Source organism: Eptatretus burgeri, chromosome 10 (assembly GCF_056783735.1).
Source record: "Eptatretus burgeri isolate ZD-2024b chromosome 10, Ebu_testis_v1, whole genome shotgun sequence".
Classification (NCBI taxonomy): Eukaryota; Metazoa; Chordata; class Myxini; order Myxiniformes; family Myxinidae; genus Eptatretus; species Eptatretus burgeri.
The window spans coordinates 52,460,914-52,481,972 of NC_140970.1; the positions used below are offsets into that span (position 1 = coordinate 52,460,914).

At 42.9% G+C, this 21,059-nt stretch overlaps 2 protein-coding genes across 3 annotated transcripts; both read right to left on the reverse strand.

The window, feature by feature from the left end:
• Window positions 1-205: 205 nt before the first annotated feature.
• Window positions 206-19,919, reverse strand: UQCC6 (ubiquinol-cytochrome c reductase complex assembly factor 6). 2 transcript variants are annotated; one of them, XM_085898351.1, is made up of 4 exons: window positions 19,879-19,919; window positions 18,449-18,642; window positions 7,646-7,769; window positions 206-615 (listed from the first exon to the last, which is right to left on the reverse strand). In XM_085898351.1, the coding sequence occupies exons 2-3, from the start codon at window positions 18,554-18,556 to the stop codon at window positions 7,674-7,676; spliced, it is 204 nt and encodes a 67-aa protein (XP_085754477.1). In that variant the 5' UTR covers window positions 18,557-18,642; window positions 19,879-19,919; the 3' UTR covers window positions 206-615; window positions 7,646-7,673. The 2 variants fall into 2 exon arrangements, with proteins under 2 accessions (XP_085754477.1, XP_085754476.1); XM_085898350.1 differs by lacking the exons at window positions 7,646-7,769; window positions 19,879-19,919.
• Window positions 206-20,029, reverse strand: UQCC5 (ubiquinol-cytochrome c reductase complex assembly factor 5). The gene is made up of 3 exons (XM_085898352.1): window positions 19,879-20,029; window positions 18,449-18,642; window positions 206-615 (listed from the first exon to the last, which is right to left on the reverse strand). The coding sequence occupies exons 1-2, from the start codon at window positions 20,027-20,029 to the stop codon at window positions 18,575-18,577; spliced, it is 219 nt and encodes a 72-aa protein (XP_085754478.1). The 3' UTR covers window positions 206-615; window positions 18,449-18,574.
• Window positions 20,030-21,059: the final 1,030 nt, after the last annotated feature.

Consider the following 21,059-nt stretch of genomic DNA (forward strand, 5'->3'; position numbering starts at 1 on the left):
CACTTATCTTGTCCACACCCTTCGATATTTTAAACAGTCTCGTCTCCTTCAGCCGTATTTGAAGCTTTTTAAAAAACATCTCCAAAAATGTCAGTTCTTCAAAGGTCAAAAAAGGTCTTGCTGTCTTCTTTCCTGAAAAGGCACTGAACAACCACAACTGAATGGGTGGTCTCTTCAGACCACAATGTATTTTTCAAGTTCTGCATTGAATTGTAAGTGGTAATGATTTAATGATGTTCCAGTGGAAAGAGAAATGAAATACAAGCTTAATCAGATGCTATGGTCTCCGGGTAAGGTGCATGAAGTTATCCTGACAATGGAAGCTTAAGTTTGCATAATCTCATGGTCTCAATCAAAACTTCTGTAAATCGGGTGAAACATGAAAATATACTGGGCCAACATAATCATTCTCAGTACTTGTTATAATTACAGAACAAAAGTCATCACTATTTGAGCAGTATGGTACAAAGCGGCATCCTTGCCGTTTCACAAATTGCTTCCGGGTTTCTCTTCATGTGACTTTGAAGAAGGCATTGATTTTGCAGAAGCCTTCGCTTCCAAGCCCAGCAGTCGAGTATGAAGTGTTCCAGGTTTTGGTGGAATTTCTGGGATGCTCTACGGCAAGGAAACAGAGATGATTATTGAGGATGTAAAAGCAAAAGGGACCAAGATGAAAGGTAAAACAAGATGGTTTTGCAAAAAAACCTAAAATCTTCATTTCTGATCATGAGTTCTACTGCAATGATGAAAACAGGCAGCCTGCAGACAGGTAAGTTTTGAAAAAGATTTTTATTACGGGATCTAAAGCTCGTAGTGGAGCTGTCACATACACATCTCACACACACACACACACACAGACATGCAGACGGATACAGGAGACACAACACAGGACTGTTAGATGATAAAAACAGTGCTGTCACTTCCCAGGGTCCACTGGGCACCAGTGACGTCATAACAATGATGCCGTCTCTCTCAACGCACTCAGAGGGGCATTCCCTCGGAAGGTATTTCCTCTTTCCCATGGATGCCAACCTTTTGGGATTGTCCGTGCTCTTGTCCCTTTAAATGCTGAACGTCAAACAAAGAAGGAGCACATATCATTTTTAAAGTCTTTGACATGACTCGTCCGGGGTTTGTACCGCCAAACTCCCAGACTCGGAGTGCACGCTCGAACCATTACTCCACCGAATCTGGGTTCTATGTTTTAATTGGAAAAAAACAGTGCACGAGACGAGTCAAATATTCTGTGGATGTTTTTTTTTTTAATTAACATGAACAATGTTCCAGGATAATGTGAAGTAGTTTTTTTTTTGGCCTCAAAGCTGACAGGTGTGGAGCTTGTTGTTCTTGTTTGTATTATTGTTATTACTAGTGCGGGCCCGTAGGGACGTGCCTGTAGGTGCGTGCCAGTATGTGCAGCTTCGTTCCTTCGCTCTCGTAAACGACGACTGGATTGGGGCATTGTTTCAATTAGATCGGACTAACCGTATCATAAATGGCCATAACTTGGGGAAACACCTGGGAAACATACTCAGGTCCCCAGCGTCAATTGTGACATCATATCAAACGAAGAAGAATTGTGACACCCCCTCTCTCTCCCCCCGCCCCCTCCCTCCCCTCAGCCTCGCCCTCCCCCTCTCTCTCGCCCCCACTCTCACCCCCTCTCCCGTCCCCCTCTCTCGCCCCTCCTCTCTCCCCCTCTCTTGAATTGTGACGCTCCCTCTCTCTCACCCCCCTCTCTCGCCCCCTCGCTTGCCCCCTCTCTCGCCCCTCTCTCTGTAAAGGTATTCACAAATGTCTACCAAGCACAACAATTAATTCAAACCTTGGGAAAAAACAGCTTTCAAACCTTGGGAAACACTTGGGGAACAGCTGAAACGGATGAAGAACGATATCAAACCTTGAGAAGGCACATACTCAGGTCCCCAGCGTCAATTGTGATGTCATACCAAACGAAGAAGAATAAGAATTGTGACGTCAATCGTGCAAAAAAACAAAACAAAAAATAAATAAGCATTAATTGTGACGTCATAGCACCGTGTCCTGTCATTGGTTGACAGACGTTATTGGTCATTATTGGTTGACAGACATTGGTCATTGTATCACGTTATTCTTTTTATAACTGCCAATTATTGTGCTATTATTATTAATATGCTGTTATCATTATTCTAATATCTTTGGGGAAAAATGGCATGATAAGGTGGAATGACACTTCAGCTGCGATGTATGTATGTATATATATATATATATATATATATATATATATATATATATATATATATATATATGTATATGTATATGTATATATATGTATATATATATATATTTATATGTATGTATATATATATATATATATATATATATATATATATATATATATATATATATATATATATATATATATATATATATATATATATATATATACATATATATACACATATATATACACCTTTCCAACACTGAAAAAAGCAATAAAATGGCCATAACTTGGGAACCGCTCGTCCGATTAAAATCAAACCTTGAAAAGGCACATCCGCGGGTCCCCGGAAATATTCCTGGCAAGTTTCAATCAGATCGGACTGGTGGTCGTCGAGAAACGGCGGTCGCAGACACGCACACACACGCACACACACATTGCTGGAATTATAGATTATTATTATTATGGTTTTTGGTGATTTTTGTGAAAGGACGTTTGGAAAAACAAAGAAACTAACAGCTGCTCTGCCAATCTGTGCATGTTTATAGCACACCCCTCAAATCTGAACAGATTTTGTTTTTTGAATTCTGTCCTGTAATGGTGGCCATCTTGGATTTTGTCCCAAACATAAAACTATCATCTCCAGAACTACTAAACTGATCACCATGAAATTTTGCAGATAGCTGAAGGCAGTATTGAAGTGCGAGTTTTAAGCTTCTGCCCTAAAAACTCTGGAAGCTCGCGATTGGCCAAACATGTTAACATAATCACAAAACATTGAAATGTCAAAAGTAGCTGCTTACTATATTGTACCTAGTTTGGCCCGCTGATGCTGAATGGGCCATAACATGCCATGTATTTTTATTTTATTTTCCCCCGACGATGGATTTGGGCTCCATTTTCTCAGATATGAGAAAATGTGGGTTCCAGATTCAGAAGAACGTGAATGGGGCTCCATGTGGGTTAAAGATTTGGACTGCTTGGAAGTCGACAGCACGACTTGCAGTTCTCGTTTTTTTTATTTTTTTTTTATTTTTTTTTGTATACCTTGGTCGAGGCTCGTATGAGAGCTAACACACAACTCACAGCAAGGAGGCATGAGACAAGAGGGGCGGGAGTGGAAGGGACAAAACAGTGGGGAACAGACACATTAGGTGAACTGTGGAAGGGAGAGGGATGGGGATGGGATGGGGAACATGGCGAAGAGAAGATGGACATTTCAGGGACTTTCAGGAAGGAAAGTAGGAGAAATGAAGGAAGTGGGCTTGGGTGGATTATCGGGGGTAGAAAAGATCGAGGATTTGGATGGGGGAAGATAAGAGGTGGTGGTGAACAGCTGTTTTGAAAGCCTGGAGGGAAGAATGGGAAAGAATAGAGTGAGGAAGTTTATTCCAAAGGCGGGAAAAAAGAGGAATGAAAGAGTGAAGATGAGCAGTGATTCATGATTTTGGTAGTTTTACCAGAAGGGGGTTGTTGGCGGACCTTGAGCGCCCTGTGGAAATGTGGTGGGGACAAATCGCAGAGAGAGCGGGGGGGGGGGGCAAGGCTGGAGAGGAGTCGGTAGAAGACAGAAAGACCACCGACCAACCTGCGGTGATTGAGTGAGAGGCCCAAAGACTCAGCTTCATTGCGGGAGATGCCGATGATCTTAAATGCCCTGGTTTTGACAGCGTGAAGTCGAGAAAGGTGGGAGGCAGGAGCACCAGCCCAGAGGGGAGAGCAGTACTCCATCAGGCTACGGACAAAAGCTTTGTAAGTGGTCAGGAGCTCAAGAGGGCCGAGGAAGGACTTAGCACGACGGAGGATTCCCAGTCGGCGACTGGCTTTTGAGGCGAGGTTGGAAATGTGACTTTCCCAGGAAAGGTCATGGCAGATAGTGAGACCTAGAAGCTTGAAAGAAAAGACTTCTTCCAGAGGATTGTTGAGAAAGTGGATGGGGGGGTTTTGTAAACGGTCCTTTCGAAGAGACAAAGTGAGAGTGTGAGATTTGTCTGGATTGAAAGACATGTTCCACGTGTTGGACCAGTTTGTGATTTTATCCAGATCTGCAGTGAGTGAAGAAGCTGCTGCTTGCCGGTCTGAGGGATGACAGATGGTACGGCAGAGGGTGGAGTCGTCGGCAAAGAGAAATAGAGGATTTTCCAGAGAGTCCGAGAGATCATTGATGAAAACCAGAAAAAGAACAGGGCCCAGAACGCTACCTTGAGGAACTCCAGCCTGCACAGGAAGAGGGGATGAAAGAACTCCATTTAGGGCCACACGTTGACTGCGACAGGAGAGGAAGTCTGCGAGCCATGAGTGGAGATGGCCTTGAATACCATGGGAAGAGAGTTTGGTGAGTAGGGCAGGGTGCCAGACTGTGTCAAAAGCACGTGATATGTCCAGGGATACGGCTCGGATTTCCTGTCTGGCATTGAGGACCTCCATCCATTGATGGGAGAGCAGAAGCAGCATATCCAGGGTAGAGTGACCTGGTCTGAAACCAAATTGATGATTGGAAATCAAGCCATTGGAGAAGAGGAAGGACTTCATATCTGAGGCGATGATGGATTCCATCACCTTGCTGATGATTGGGAGAAGGCTGATTGGTCTGTAGTTATAGGGATCTGTTTTTGCACCTTTTTTATGCAGGGCAGTGATGTTAGCAGATTTCCAAGCAGATGGCAGATGACCTTGGGCAAATGAGAGGGTGAATAGAACAGAGAGAGGGTGAGCAAGAGCAGAAGAGCAGGCTTTGAGGACACGTGGGCTGATGCCGTCTGGACCAGTTGCAGAATCTGACTCGAGGTTTGAAAGCAAGCTCTCCACCTTGTCAGGAGAAAAGGATACAGAGTCCAGGGACAGTTGGGTGCGACTGGGTAAAGTGGGTAGAGATAGTGATGGGTTTAGGACACAAGATTTAGCTGCAAACACCGAGTTTAGACATTCAGCTTTATCACGTGTGGAATCAGCAGTGCGGCCATTTGAGGTAAGGGAGGGGATGGAGGGGGAACATACACCAGAAACAGATTTGATTAAACACCACCAGGATTTTGAGGAGGGAGAGAGGTTTGAGAGTTCAGACTTCAGATGAGAAAGATGTTGTTTTCTGGCTCTCCTGAGGGTAGATACACACTTGTTCCGAGCTTTGTGGAAAGAACTGAGATTGCCCTCAGTTGGGTTTGCTTTCCATGAGGCAAAGGCAAGTTGTTTCAGGACAACTGCCTCGCCACAAGCTTCAGTAAACCAAGGGCGGGAGGAAGGGTAAGACAACTGAACACGAGAGGGGATAAATCTGTGCATGAGGGAGAGCAAGTTTCTTTGAAAGAATTCCCAGGATGAGTTGATGTTTGAGAAAGTAGTGATAGGAGACCAGTCTGTAAGTTTGATGGCTGCTCGGAGACCCTGCCAGTCGGCTTGAGTGAAATGCCAGACTCGACGGCGGTGAGGTGGTTCTCTGATAACAGCCAGAGAGATGTCCACTTTGACAAGGACGTGGTCAGAAGAACCAATTGGAGCGAAGGAAGAGCAGCAGATATTGTCAGGGAAATTTGTCAAAATCAGATCCAGAAGAGATGGAGTACCATTGGTTGAGATCCGGGTCGGGAAGTTGACCGATTGAGTCAGTCCCATTGAGTCGCAGAAAGCTTTTGCTGAGGTGCCATGGCAGGTGAGAGAGGTACCCACACCTAGCCAACTGGCGTGATGACAATTGAAGTCACCACATAAGAGGAAGAGAGAGTTTGGATGAGAAGATAGAAGATGGTCCATGTTTTCGGATAGTGAGATGTAGATGGAGTCATCACTGTTCGGTGGACGGTACAGTACACATATAAACATGAGGTGGGAGTGGAGGGAAGCCGAAGCCAGAGGTATTCCTGGGGGTGTGGGGGAGTGAGAGCAGTGCATGGAGAGTGAGGAATAGAGTCTTTGATGAAAAGAGCAACACCTCCACCAGGACGAGGCTCAGGTCTGTCATACCGTAAGAGGGAGTAACCAGGGAGAGATACTTGGGAATCAGACACGTCTTGGGAGAGGAAAGTTTCTGTTAGGCAGATAATGTCTGGTTTGTCAGTGGCAACCTGTATGGAAAGATCTGAAAGGTTTGAGCGAAGGCCCCGGATATTTGAGGTCCACACTTTTAATGAAGAGGAAGGGGAGGAGGCTTTGGGTGCAGGAGGTGGAGGGGGAGGGGGAGGGTAGGACAAGGGACGAGGGGGGCAGGTAAGGAGGGTTGCTGAAGGAGTGTGGGGTATTGCAGAACAGCGAGGGGAGGGGGCCGAATGAGGAGAAAAGGCTCTGTGGTGCTGGGGGAGAGGGGGACAAGAGACAAGGAAGAAGGCAGTTGAGGATTTGAGGAGGTGGAGTGAAGAGATGGAGGTAAGAGGGCAGTGGAGGGAGGCAGGTTGGTGGATGAGAGGGGGGCAACTTTGAGAAGGAAGAGTGAGGGGGATGAAAGGTGGGAGAAAGGTGAGGGGGGGATTTTTGAGAGAGGTGAGAGGGGGGCTTGGAGGGAGAAGAGTGGGATGGTTGCTTTGAGAGTGAGAGTGAGGGGTGAGGGGGGTGAGTTGGCACTGAATTTGGAAAAAAAGAATGGTTGATGGAAAGCGAGCATCCATGGCAAACTGTGGTTTTTAAAAGTTTTAGGTCAGAGATGCGATTTAACACAATTCTTGATGGGTGCAATGAAGGCGAATTCAGAGCATGGAGAGAAGAAGCGCTGTAATCGTTGGATTTTTTAGGCAAGGAATGAAGGAGAGGTCGAAATGAGAGCAGTCTGTTAAAATAGCAGAAGAGTAGTGCATTGTGAAACAGTAAAGAGTACCACATGTGTGAGAGAGGAAGATGAAGCATTATAAGATCGTTTTTGTTGTTAAAAATAATGTATGAGAGAGTTCAACAGATTAGGACATGGAAGTGTAAAAAAAAAAAAAAAAAAAAAAAAAAGTTTTGTTTTTTAATCAACACCAATTGTTTATTATGAATTTGAACAATGTTCATCCACACTTTGTTTTGTGAGACATGCATATCAGAGTGAGTATCATCAGGCTTGCTGAGATAAATGCTGAAGATGAATGAATATTTCATTATATACCATCATTGCACTGCACATCACTTTGCACTGCACATCACTTTGCACTGCACTGCACATCAAAACTGCACATCATTGCAAGATAAGAGGGAATTGCTTTCGATATTTTATGGTTGTTAAGGTGATTTTTTTTTTTTTTGATGTTGAAGGCTTCAGGCATGAACTGAATAGTTTCCATTGAGACCAAGCCTTAAATAAAAGAGCTGCATGAATAGAAAAGTAAGGATTGAGAGAATAGTCGAAGAGTTTTTGAGGAAGTAAAAAATCTACTTTTTGAAAAGGGGAAGATCATAAGTATTTGGGAAGACGTGAGAAGGTAAAGAGTTCCAGAGTTCGGCAATGGAGGGGAAGAAACAAACATCGTAACGGCCCACCCTTGAGTTGCCAATGGTCACACAATAATCATGTGATGTCGTGGCTTGTCGAGTATTCCTTGGTCTCGCTAATGGTGGAGGTACACAAGCAGCAAGTTCTTGCAAGCAGAAACCGAAGTAATATCTGTAAAAAAAAAAAAAGAGAAAGAGAGCCAACTTTGTGGCGTAATTTGAGTGGGTCGAGTTTTGAGGTCAAATTGGAAGAGTTCAGCAGTCGAATAACTTTGAATTCAATTGTGTCCAGTAAGTATGTGGAGCTGGAACCTCCCCAGATGTGAGAGCAGTACTCCATAAAAGGACGAATCAATCCTTTAGATAGTTGAAGCAACTGTTCAGAAGAGAAGAATCTTCGACATCTGAACAGGACTCCTAATTTCTTATTTATTCGAGTACTGTAATGTGTGGATTCCAGGATAAATTTGATGTTAGTCATACCTAGTAGGTTTATTGTATCGCATGGTATAATTGCAGAGCTTTCAAAGGAGATTGGACAGTTGAGAGGAGTTTGAGAGAGATGGGAAGAAATCGAGTTTTTGAAGCATTAAAAACTTAACTTGATTACATTTATCCCAGTGGGAGATCTTGTCCAAATCTGAATTTAAAGAGTTGGCTGTGATGAAACAAGATGTAGATTGAGTGAGGGAAGATGGGGCAGATTGGAAAAACATGGAGGAATGTAATGTTTAGTCATCAGCATACGAGTACATTTGGTTATTTGTGGAAGAAAGAAGGTCATTGATAAAAAGAAGGATGAGTGTTGGAGACAGAACGGAACCCTGAGGTACACCGCTGTTGATAGGGAAGGGGGGGGGGAGATGTTGAATCATCAACAATTACGGAGATACAGCGGTTGGAGAGAAAGCTCAATATTCGAGAGCAGAGTGAAGGAGGAAAGCCGAAAGAGGGAAGTTTGGATATTAGACCCTAATGCCAAACTCTGTCAAAGGCTTTTGAGATATCGAGGCCAACAACAAAGGATTCCCCAAAGTCTCTCAAAGAAGAGGCCCAGACATTCGTAATGTAAGAAAGGATATCCACCTGTAGATCTTGCCTTGCGAAAGCCGTATTGGTGGTCAGATAGACGACTGTGAGATTCAAGATGCTTGAGGAAATGGGAATTGAGAAGACATTCAAAGACTTTGGAAACAGTAGAAGTCAGAGCAATTAGACGGTAGTTAGAAGGGTTTGAACGATCACCCTACTTTAATATATCCTGTACTAAGGCATGTTTCCAGGCGAGAGGAAAAGTTTGGGTTTTTAAACAAACGAGTTAGCACGGGTGTAAGTTCTGCAGCACATTCCTTCAAGACACGGAGAGGAATGCCATCCTGCCCGTAGGCCTTGCTTATGTCCAGAGAGAGAGAGAGAGGAGTATTTTTTTTGACTGAATGAAAAGAGATTGTATGGAGAAACATAGGATTGGTGAGAGGAGCATCAGAGGGAGATGGAATGTTGGAGTCAACCAGTGTGGAGTTAGAGGAGAAAAGAAAACCAAAGAGAGTTGCTTTATCGGTTGGAGCGACAGCAATAGTATCACCGGAATGGAAAAGCGGAGGAAAGGTAGAGCGACAGAAGTTGTTGGAAATACTTTTAGCTAAAGACCAGAAAGATCTATTAGTGGAAGAAGATGAGAGGTTGCCACATTTCTTTTGAATAAAGGAATGCTTTGCCTCACGAATAACATGTTTGCAATGATTTCTGGTGGATATGAAAGCTGAATGCGAGTCGGAGGAAGAAGGGGAATCGTGAGTGAAGGTTGGAGTTCGAAATGTTATAAGAATTAACAAGAACATCATTTTATAATGGGGTCTCTGAGAGAAGCAAGATATTAGGAGAGGAACTTGCTAGATGATATTCAACAGAGAAAAGATTTGAAGAAAGACCACGGATGTTGGTGAAATGAATTGAAAAAGAGTCACGTTGGTTCAAAAGGCAAGGGTCTTGGGAGGGACCAATAATACTACTGCCTGAGCCCCCCCCTATTGGCAGCAGAGACAGGCAGATTACCGGAGATTCTACGCACCCCATAATGCCGGAAACACGGAGCCATTAACGTTTTGGAATTTATCATAATTATATTTCATTGGAGGCTTCTGAGGGAAATGAGAGGAAAGAGAAATAAAAGAGAGAATGTAAAGTGAGGAGGGAAAATGAGTAAGAAAATGTATGATGAAAAGTGTATGATGTTTGTTTGAAAAGCGTATGATGTTTGTTTGAAAAGCGTATGATGTTTGTTTGAAAAGGGTATGATGTTTGTTTGTTTGAAAAGCGTATGATGTTTGTTTGAAAAGGGTATGATGTTTGTTTGTTTGAAAAGCGTATGATGTTTGTTTGAAAAGCGTATGATGTTTGTTTGAAAAGGGTATGATGTTTGTTTGTTTGAAAAGCGTATGATGTTTGTTTGTTTGAAAAGCGTATGATGTTTGTTTGTTTGAAAAGCGAATGATGTTTGTTTGTTTGAAAAGCGAATGATGTTTGTTTGTTTGTTTGAAAAGCGAATGATGTTTGTTTGTTTGAAAAGCGAATGATGTTTGTTTGTTTGAAAAGCGAATGATGTTTGTTTGTTTGAAAAGTGAATGATGTTTGTTTGTTTGAAAAGTGAATGATGTTTGTTTGTTTGAAAAGTGAATGATGTTTGTTTGTTTGAAAAGTGAATGATGTTTGTTTGTTTGAAAAGTGAATGATGTTTGTTTGTTTGAAAAGTGAATGATGTTTGTTTGTTTGAAAAGTGAATGATGTTTGTTTGTTTGAAAAGTGAATGATGTTTGTTTGTTTGAAAAGTGAATGATGTTTGTTTGCAAGAAAGAGATATTAAAGCTAGCCTGGTAGCTCTAGAATGTCTTGTGCAAGGTAAAAATATTTTAATCTCTCAAACAACACCTGAAATAAGCTATTTTCCCCAAAAATGCATAAAATTTTTGATAGAGTTAAATAAACAAGCTTAGAAGTGAAGGATAAACCAACAATAATTGTCAAGGACAGCATAAGCATGGGGTGAATAAAATCATGTAAATTTGTAATCTTGACTGGTGTTTGTGAGCTGAGATTTTACAAATGGAGGAAAGATTAAATTGGATGTTGGCAAGCATTTCCACAAAAATGTTCTGGCAAAGTAAGTGCTGCTGGTGGGATTATTTTCGGTCTGCCTCTTGTAACTTCATTTACTACACTTTTACCTCTGCCACTGAAGATGGATGGAGGTTATGTTTTCACCTCGTCTGTTTATTTGTCTGTCTGTGAGCACGATATTTCAAAAAGTTATGGACGGATTCGGACAAAACTTGGTGGACAGGTTCGGTGTATGACAAGGATGAATCGGTTTGATTTTGGTTTGGATATGAGAATTTTAAAGTGATTCTTCACCACTAATCGATGGGGCCAAAACAATATATTGTTACGGGCTGAGGTTTGAGGTTTGCCACGAGGGGAAGCACTCGAGCTCCTCCCGAACATCTGGTCCTGAGGCCATCAGCCACGGATAACTCCGCGGCTTGTCAAGTTGCTAAGCAACCACGAATGCCGATTGGTACTGCCAATCCTGGCAGGGTTTTCACTACATCGAGTGTTACCTTAACTTTGGACTTCCACACCAAGCGAGTTTCAGAGTATTGACCTTAATTTACCATTGTATTTATTTACCATTGACCTTAAGTGTGTTTGTCTGTCCTGGCCATAACTTTTTTTTTACCAAATGAGCTTTTGTCATCAAATCTTCAACAAACCTACATTATGAGAATATGGAGAATACAAATTAATAAAATGTCAAATTATTGATATAACTGTCGTTTTCGTCAAGTTTAGTTTGAGTACAAAGCGGATGCAGATGGGCTTTGAATTTTGAGATGCTTTCTCGTTCGCCTCGCCAGAGGAGAGGATATTTCATTTGGATCTGTTTTTGTTTGTTTATCCGCACAGACATTTAGTGTTTTTCTCTGCAACCGCTTGTCGGATTGAGACGAAATTTGCAGCATAGGAGCGACTACTCATGTCGAACGTTTTATTGATAATTATGATGTCATAGGTCACAAGGTGTGGCAGCCATGTTGGAAAAACTTGACCTCTATCTCCAAAACCACACCAAGGAAAAAAATTAAACCTAGCACCTGTTGAGTACTCATGAAGAATAAGTGATTTTTTTATGATGTCATAGGTGCTTTTGTTAGGACTTCATCATGGAATATGTAGAATGCTACATTGGATCGGAATGAAAATTTGTGAGGGTCATCTCAGGATAAATTGGCCCACATTGATGACATCATCGGTCATGTGATTCGGCAGACATATTGATATTAAAAGGAATTAAGGCGCAGGAGGAGGCCGTTCGGCCGATCATGCCTATACTACACCAATACCAGATTTAATCAATGTCAATACCCCTTCCCTTTGTGTGCAGCCTTTTGGCTGCTCCACTGTACTCATTTCACTGACCTCAGAAGGATGACAACCCCCTGGTGTTAATTCAGCGGATAACGGGGCTTGAACTCAGGACAATAGTGTCCCAAGCCACCACCCTAACCACTAAGCCAACACCAGGTTGCCAAGTTGTCGTTTTCATCAAGTTTAGTTCGTTTTCATCAAGAAACACCTTCAAAAATTTTCTTCTCTGAAGTGACTGAACAGATTGAGGTGAAACTTTACATGTATGACCACCTCTCCATGAGGAACAAAATGTTCACACACATGATGTCAGAGGTCACATGGTTTGGCAGCCATATTGGATTTACTCTAAAACCTCGGAAAAAAATCTTCTTCTCCAGAGGATGGACAGATCGAGGGGAAACTTCACACAAATGTTCTCCATGCTTTGGGGATACCAGGGTATTCACTAGGGTCTGACGATATATCGATATACTGGTTCTAACTGTATTTTTCAGATCAATATACTGGAATAACAAATTGACAAACACAAACAACAAAAAAACTATATCACCAACAAATAGAAGAAAGGTGTTTACAATCTTGAAATACCATACATGATTTAAAAAGCTTTGATGCACTCAGCATCTCGGCTAAACATGGGACAGGAGCAGTGAAACGTATGACGTCAAGATGTAACAAGAAGTACGTACGGATGTTTTAATTTTTAAACCTCAGCATCCGAGCACCCGTATGAGCAATCGCGTTTTTCTTTGCCCTCATGGCTGGTTTTAAAACAATTGCCAATTGCTTATTATTTTACATGCATTGGGTGTGCTTTAGAAATCCTGTGCCGAGTCGGTGATCTGTGAGACCGGTATGAAAGCGATGTGGGTACAGCGTTCTGCAATAGTCATACTGGTAAGGCGATGACAATGGATTCCTACCTGTGTCGATTACCAAAACTGATGTTGTTTCAAAACAAAATCATTTTTAATACAAGTTGAAGTTGCAAGTAAAATAACCGTTCTCATCATGGTGAAACAAAAAGAAGCCCCATATGGGAATATTTCCAAAAATTACTGTGTCAATGATGTGTACGTCACATATGAATAAATCATGGACCATTGCATGAAAAAATTTAAAATAAATAAATAATATCGATATACCGAGATGACCCCCCACCAGTATAATAGATAGCAAAAAAAAAAAAATTCACGAATAATCAATGTCACATGGTCTGGCAGCCATATTGGATTGACCGAAAATCATTAAAAAAAAATTAAAAATCTCTCTTGAACTGCTTCATAAATTGACAGGAAACTTCACAAGTATGATGTCGTAGTGATGGGGAATCCCGGTGTGTGCCCCCCCCCCCCCAGTTAGAATAGGTACACCGTATCCCTGCGTGTCGTAAGAGGTGACAAAGGATTGGCGTCAGGAAGGACATCCGGCCATAAAAACATCGCCTGAAAAGGAAACCATGATGAGTACAACTGATGGGCAGGGTACAGCCCGAAGTACCCCGTGGGGGTCCTCACCCCCTCTCGTTAAAACCCAAGGTGGGGAACCCGATCGAAGCAAGGGAGGAAATTTTTCCATTTATGATGACCAATCGTCTAATGCCCCACGTGGAGATCGGTTTCTGAGGTTTGGTACATGGAATGTAGGGACAATGACAGGGAGATCTGGAGAAGTGGTTGAAACAATGGTCAGAAGAAGAGTGGACATATGTTGTGTGCAGGAGACACGATGGAAGGGAAGTGGTGTGAGAATGGTGAAGGGTAGGCAGGGGCAGAAGTATAAGTTTATGTGGCAAGGGTGCTTGGGAGGCGTGCATGGTGTTGCTGTCATGTTTTCTGAGGAGTTTTTAGACAGTGTAGTGAGTGTGACTAGAGTGAGTGAAAGGTTGACGATGGTGAGAATCGTGATCGGAAAGCTCTTGGTGAACGTCATCTCGGGATATGCCCCCAGGTTGGTCGAAGCAATGAAGAGAAGAACATGTTCTGGTGTGCCATAGAGAAGTTGATGGAAAATGTGAAAGATGATGAAATTGTTGTGGTAGGAGGAGACTTGAATGGACATGTGGGAAGGAGTCCAGACGGTTTTGAAGGAGTCCATGGGGGTTATGGATATGGTGTGAGAAATGGAGAAGGTGAAAGGATCTTGGAGTTTGCTGATGGAGCTGATTTGTTGATTTGTAATACTCAATTCCAGAAAGCGGATAATAAGCTTATTACATACACGTCAGGTGGGTCGACGACAACCATTGACTACCTGATGGTGCGTCGGCGACATAGGGGAAACTTCTGGGAGACAAAGGTGATCCCAGGGGAGGAGACCGTTTCACAGCACCACCTGGTTGTCTGCGATATAAGGGTGAAAGGTGCGAGGAGAATTCAGCGGGTGAAGTACCAACCGAGGATGAAGGTGTGGAGGTTGAAAGAGGCGACAGTGAAGGAAGCATTAAGAGAGAGGCTGAGTATGGTTGAGGATGATGTGGTTGAGCTTGAAAGTGGTTGGATGTCAATGAAAGATAGTCTATTGGGAGCCGTTGGTGAGGTATGTGGATGGACAAAAGGACCACCGAGGCACTCGGAAACATGGTGGTGGGGTGATGAAGTTGGAAAGACGATTGAAGAGAAGAGGAAGAAGTTCAAGGAATGGCAAAAGGCAAAGGATACGGTGGAAGAAGAGGCTGCACATGAAAGTTATAAGGAAGCCAAGAAGGCTGCAAAGAAAGAGGTAGGAAAGGCACAGGAGGCCCATAGGAAAATGTTCGGAGAACGCTTGGATTCGGAAGAGGGTAAGAGAGCGGTATTCAGGATTGCAAAGCAGATCGCGAGAGAGAGATTTGATGTGACGGGGGTGAGTTGCTTGAAGGATGAAGTGGGACAAATCGTTGTGGACTCAGATGTAATTAAAGCAAGATGGAAGAGATATATGGAAAGGCTGTTGAATGTAGAAAAGGAATGGGATAGCAACGTTGAGAGTAACCTGGTTTTAGGACCAGCAGAGAAGATAACTGAGAAGGAAGTTGAGGAAGCTATAAGAGCAATGAAGAGTAGAAAAGCAGGATGGCCGACGGGAGTTGTGGGAGATATGTTGAAGGCAGCGGGAAGTTGGGGTGTGAAGAGAATGACAGAGATCTGTAATCTGGTGGTGAAAGAAGGCCGCATTCCAGTGGATTGGGAACTGAGTACCCTCGTCCCTCTGTACAAGGGGAAAGGTGACCCTCTGGACTGTGGCTCCTATAGGGCAATAAAGTTATTGGAGCATGGAATGAAGGTATTGGAAAGGGTGTTGCAGAAGAGGATAAGGAAGAAAGTAAAGATTGACGAAATGCAGTTTGGATTTATGCCAGGAAGAGGAACGACAGATGCGATTTTTATTGTAAGGAAGTTGCAGGAGAAGTACATGGAGAAGAGGAAGTTGTTTTTTGGGTTTGTTGATCTGGAGAAAGCATTCGATAGGGTTCCACATGAAGTAATGACATGCTCATTGAGGAAGTTAGGAGTGGAGGAATGGTTGATCAGAGTAGTGATGGCCATGCACGAGAGAGCACGCACAGCTGTAAGGCCGAAGGATGGGAACAGTGGTGAGTTTGAGTTGAAGGTGGGAGTGCACCAGGGGTCGGTACTAAGTCCACTTCTATTTGTAGTTGTGATGGAGGTGCTGGCTCGGAGGGTAAAAGAGGGTTTACTGTGGGAGCTGCTGTATGCAGATGATCTGGTGTTGATTGCAGAGAGTATGGATGGACTGAAGGAGAAGATGAACAAGTGGAAGGAATGTATGGAGGCAAAAGGTTTGAAGGTGAATATCGGAAAGACGAAGGTGATGGCAAGTGGTAAAGCATGTGGTGAGGTGGAAAGGACTGGGAAGTGGCCGTGTGCTGTGTGCAGGAAGGGTGTCGGAGTGAACTCTATTCAGTGTACAATGTGTGCTGAATGGGTTCATCGAAAATGTAGTGGGGTGAGAGGGTCATTATCCAGTGTGGCAGCTACATTCAAGTGTAAGGTGTGCATAGAGGGAGTTGCAGATGAAGGAATTGTTGAGTTGGATCTTGGAGATGGTGTGAAGCTGGAAGGGGTGAAAACATTTTGCTATCTCGGAGACATGCTGAATGGAGAAGGTGGATCAGACTCTTCGACGGTTGCTAGAGTGAGATGTGCATGGAAGAAGTTTCGGGAACGGAGTGGCGTGCTGACGAAGAGGGGAGTGTCGTTGAAGCTGAAGGGAAAGGTGTATGCTACATGTGTGAGGAGTACGATGATTTATGGGAGTGAGACATGGGTACTGAACATGGAGCAGCAACAAACGCTGGAAAGGGTGGAAATGCGAATGGTTCGGTGGATGTGTGGAGTATCGTTGAGAGAGAGAGGAAGACAAATGATGACTTGCGGAAGATGATGGGAATGGAGTCTGTGATGGAGGTTGTGAAGAGAAACAGGTTGAGATGGTTGGGTCATGTGTTGAGGAAGGATGAAAGTGACTGGGGGAGAGGAGTGTTGGAAATGAGTGTAGTAGGAAGTAGAGGATGGGGAAGACCGAGAAAAACTTGGCTAAAGGTGGTGGAAGAAGAAATGTGGGCAAGGGGATTAAGAAGGGGAGATGCAGAAAATAGGGTAAAATGGAGAAGATTGTCATGGGGCCCGCAAGGCTAACCCCTGCTTTAGCGGGGAAAATGGCCTTTAAATGCTTGTGTGTGTGTGTGTGTGTGTGTGTGCGTGCGTGCGTGCGTGCGTGCGTGCGTGCGTGCGTGCGTGCGTGCGTGCGTGCGTGCGTGCGGTGATGGGGAATATATGTTTTAAATTTCAACTTGATTGGACACATGGTCTAGAATTATTAAATTTTTTGATTCTGCATTCTTTTATTTTAAGTAAGACTCACTTGGCTGTGCCTGGATGGTTTTGAGGGTCGAGGAGTAGCAGGTGAAACCCAAATCCTATCCAGGTTCCTTCTGCTGACTTCATCTTTGCTTTTTGCTTGTTCGGATTCCTTCTGATTACTCCAATGCAGGACTGTACCTATTTGGTCTTCCATTTGATTTTTATTTAATTAATTTTAATCCATTTCTAAATTGGATTGAATAATAATAAATGTCATGGGTCAGGGTCAGGTGTCCGATCAAAGTGGGGTTGCATCAAAGCGGGACGTCTTGGTACCCGGTCATCACTGCCAGCAGTTATAAAGTGGCAGTTCCAATTATGTCTCATTAATTACGTCACACACCAGTACACAAGCAACCCATAAACACCACGCAAGACAAGTCCTGGTGAGTGTCTGCAATCTTTGATTGCTCTTTTTCTTGTTTTACTTTGTAATGCAGTATTCAAATTTGTTGTTTTGGGTACTAATGCTTGACTTTACTATGAATGGCCTATGACTTCAAGGTTGAAAACTGCTAGGCCAATTTCCGTAAAACTTTGTCCATGTACTCGGGGTATCCATGGGCAAAAAATAGATTTGCCCGCCTGCCTAAGAACCCCCCCCCCCCACATCTCCCTGCCCCCACCCCACGCATGTGCTGAAACTGAAAAAAGCTGAAATTGTGTGTATGGCAAATTTGGCCATTCAAGGTATCCTCATCCAGTTAGTCTGCTGACAAATCGACAAACAAGATGTTGTGCAGAGTACGACACTTGCAAAATCCACAAAAAAAAAATTTGACCTCAAAAATAATTGGTGGTTGAATTCAATGACTAAACATGCACCTCCTCTTCAAATTTCAAGTCAATCGGATGAAAATTGACTTTTAGAAATTAGACATTTGTGGACGTCCAAAATAATTGATTGGTTTAATTCAGCAGGTTTAATATAAATACTCTTCAAATTTCAAGTCAATTGGATGAAAATTGAGGATTTTAGAAATACCACCTTAGTTGTTGACCTTTGGTCGATGTTGACTTGAAAAATAACTGGCTGGTTGAATTCAGTAGCCTGAAATAGAAATCCTCTTCAAATTTCAAGTCAATCGGATGAAATTGAGGATTTTAGAAATACAACTAAATTGTTGACCTTTGGCCTATGTTAACCTTTTGACCTCAAAAACAATAGGCTTCTTCTTTATGACAAACTCTACTATGTGGTGAAATTTGGTGAAGAGCGGTTTAAAATTGTGACCTGTCGGCGACAGACAGACAGACAAACCGACAAAATAACAAAATCGACTATCCAATATACTTGAAAAATCTTCGATTTTGCAAGTCACAAACACAGACTGGATCAACACAATATGCACGCACCCGGTCTACGGCTACAACTTGAGCAACGAAGCCATATCTGCTGTCTAATATATGCTACACACGTTGTTGTGAATCACAGTGATCACAGTGACAAGTCAGATCCATGCATTACAATAATGCCAGTGATTTGGGAAATCATGAATGTTCCACAAACTGAAATACAAAGTTGGATGTTTTATACTTATTATTATTGTAGGCTTACCAAGTCTGGCAGGTAGTAATGGTGCACAACCTGTGCTCCAGTGAACATGCAGAGCATACTTGCTGCGAGCATGCGCAAGTACTGTCCCCAAGTCACTCCAGCAGGCATGGGTATGTAGCTGTGACCTCAGCGAGTTTGTTGTTCATGCAGGGAATTGTACTGCCGCTCCGATTGCTTTCGTCTGTACACGTCGTCTTCAGAAGAAAAACAAAACATCAGTCGATGAAGTAGAAATATAAAACCATTCTCAAACAGTGACAAAGTTTGATGTGGAGTATTCTTCTCTTCATTCTGTTAATATCACCAAAATGTAAATGCAACCTAACCTGTGAGTGCAAATATTATACAGTGACCAAAAACGGAAGACGGAGTCCAACTTCAATCCCTCATTTATGCAATTTTTAAATATCGTAAAAAAAAAAAAATCAATTCCAAACTAGAAGTACTCAGGATACGTTTAAAATCCAGTGAGGTTACTAAAGCCGTACTGTACTTAAAAGGCCTTGCAGGTGATGTGCAGTCGGCATGTGTAGTGAACAATGGATGAGGAGACAGAACAGACCACCAATAACAACTAGACGGTTCGTAGAACACGATACCCCACACAGTGTTCTCGTACAGTGTATATACAGTACTGTTCTTCAATGTCAATTAAAATACTGTGATGATTTTAACGATCGTTGAAAAAAAAAATATGTGGAAGTTTAGTGCTATTGAAGTTTTCCCGAAAACCACCCGAATATACCACCCCATTGAACGTCGATTTAAATTGTAGTCGTGCAAAACTGGAGGTTCTTGGAAGTATTAAGACGGGCAATTTGTGTTCCACAGTGTTCAAGTACATAATTCAATTTAAATACAATAAAGATTGTAAAAGGCGTACAAATAAATCAATTCCGTGTTTTACCGCCATTTTCTGCAGCGTCTATTACATCACATTATCTAACATGTTACATTAGTTATTCGTGCCTGTTGTTTGTATCCTTTATAATGTCGTTAAAAACAGTAAGTTTCCTGTTTGGAATGATTTTCAATTTTGTTTGACTGCAAGACGGGCAGATGGAGTAAAAACATTATCTCACTCCTCTCTGTGCATGTGTGATCGGGATGAATTCAGAGCCAAAGCACGTAGGGTAAAACCAGAAAATTTGTCTCCCTCATAATGTTCCGATTCGTGTTCAAAATTCGAGCATTCAATTGAAATAAGTTGTTCCTCGATCATAAAGTGATAAGTCAGACAGACAGAGATGGACGGACATGAACCAATTGCTTAACCTGGCTTTTCTCTTTGTGTGCACAGGGTAAGAACAAAACAGGCTGGACTTCCCTCATTCTTTAAAAATAAAATTTATTCCCATTTGATATTGATTCAATTAACTGGCATTGGAGTGTTTGATGCAGGCCATGTCAAAGGAATGGTAGAAACTTACAGAAGGTCTCTTTTCCTGCCTTCACGTTGATCATGAACCACTCGATGCCACCCCCCAGGAGAAAAAACAGAGGGAGGAAGCGATAAACACCCAGCCTGCGACGCAATGCCTGCCGGAATCCAGAGAAAGGTAGGGAGCGGTGGAGCCGCATGTACCTGCTGAAATGCATAAAGTCAAGCCTCTCACATTTTAACATTTCATTCACACAAACTTGGCATGTAGTGTGACTAGCATGACCAGTGCTCCTATATTTAATGGCCCCAATTATTTCCACCTCCTTGTAGGGGGTCGGCTGGGGAGAGTTGTTGACTCGAGTGTTTTACGAACTGCCTGGCCAGGTGTGATGTTCGATTTTTTTGTTCTTTCGTATGCAGCACAAGGCTGCGGGGTAGCATAATTGACTGAGGGTGCGGCTGTGCCAATGACGCAACGCCCTATGCTGGTCATGGCAGGAATTTGTAATTTGTTCAGGATGACGGCAATAACTCGCCGACTCTCCGTGAAAGACATCGTGGAATATTTTAACGTCCAACAAGTGCTAGCAGCCATGACACCCGGCTTAACGTCCAGCCGAGGGATGGCGCACTTTGTTATGCAATGCTCTGCCTGCAAAGCACCAAATCCGGGGTTATAGTCGGGTTGGGATTTTAACCCAGGCTGGACAGCTCAGAGGGAAGCGCACTACCTCCATACCATCCTGTTGGTTTGAGTGTAGCTGGCATGAGAAATCATTACAACTAGCTGAAACCCCGTCACAGATGGATTCCGTTCCATGAGCCCAATATGACAACCAGTGGCGGCTCTTGTAAGAGCCGGATCCCAGTCGATGTACTCCATGGCCTTACCTAATGAGGCCTACAAAACGTCCTTGCACACGACATTTTTGGTGTACACTACTCCTTGTGAAGAAGTGTGCTGATTTGTGCATGTGTCTACTTTGACGTACAAACACCGCGTCAAAACTTCTCAGGTTACAGTACCGAGATAAATGTGAGGCGACCACAAGGAGGAGCACAAAATTGGTCCTTCAGTATTAATATATAGATGATGAGGATCGAAGTGTGGTAATGTTTCACAACCACAGCTAATGTTGACAACTCAGATGAGACTAGCTAACGCACTTCTTACTTTTGCAGTTAAAATGGTTGGGTTTGATTCAAGTCATCGACTGTTGCACCCAC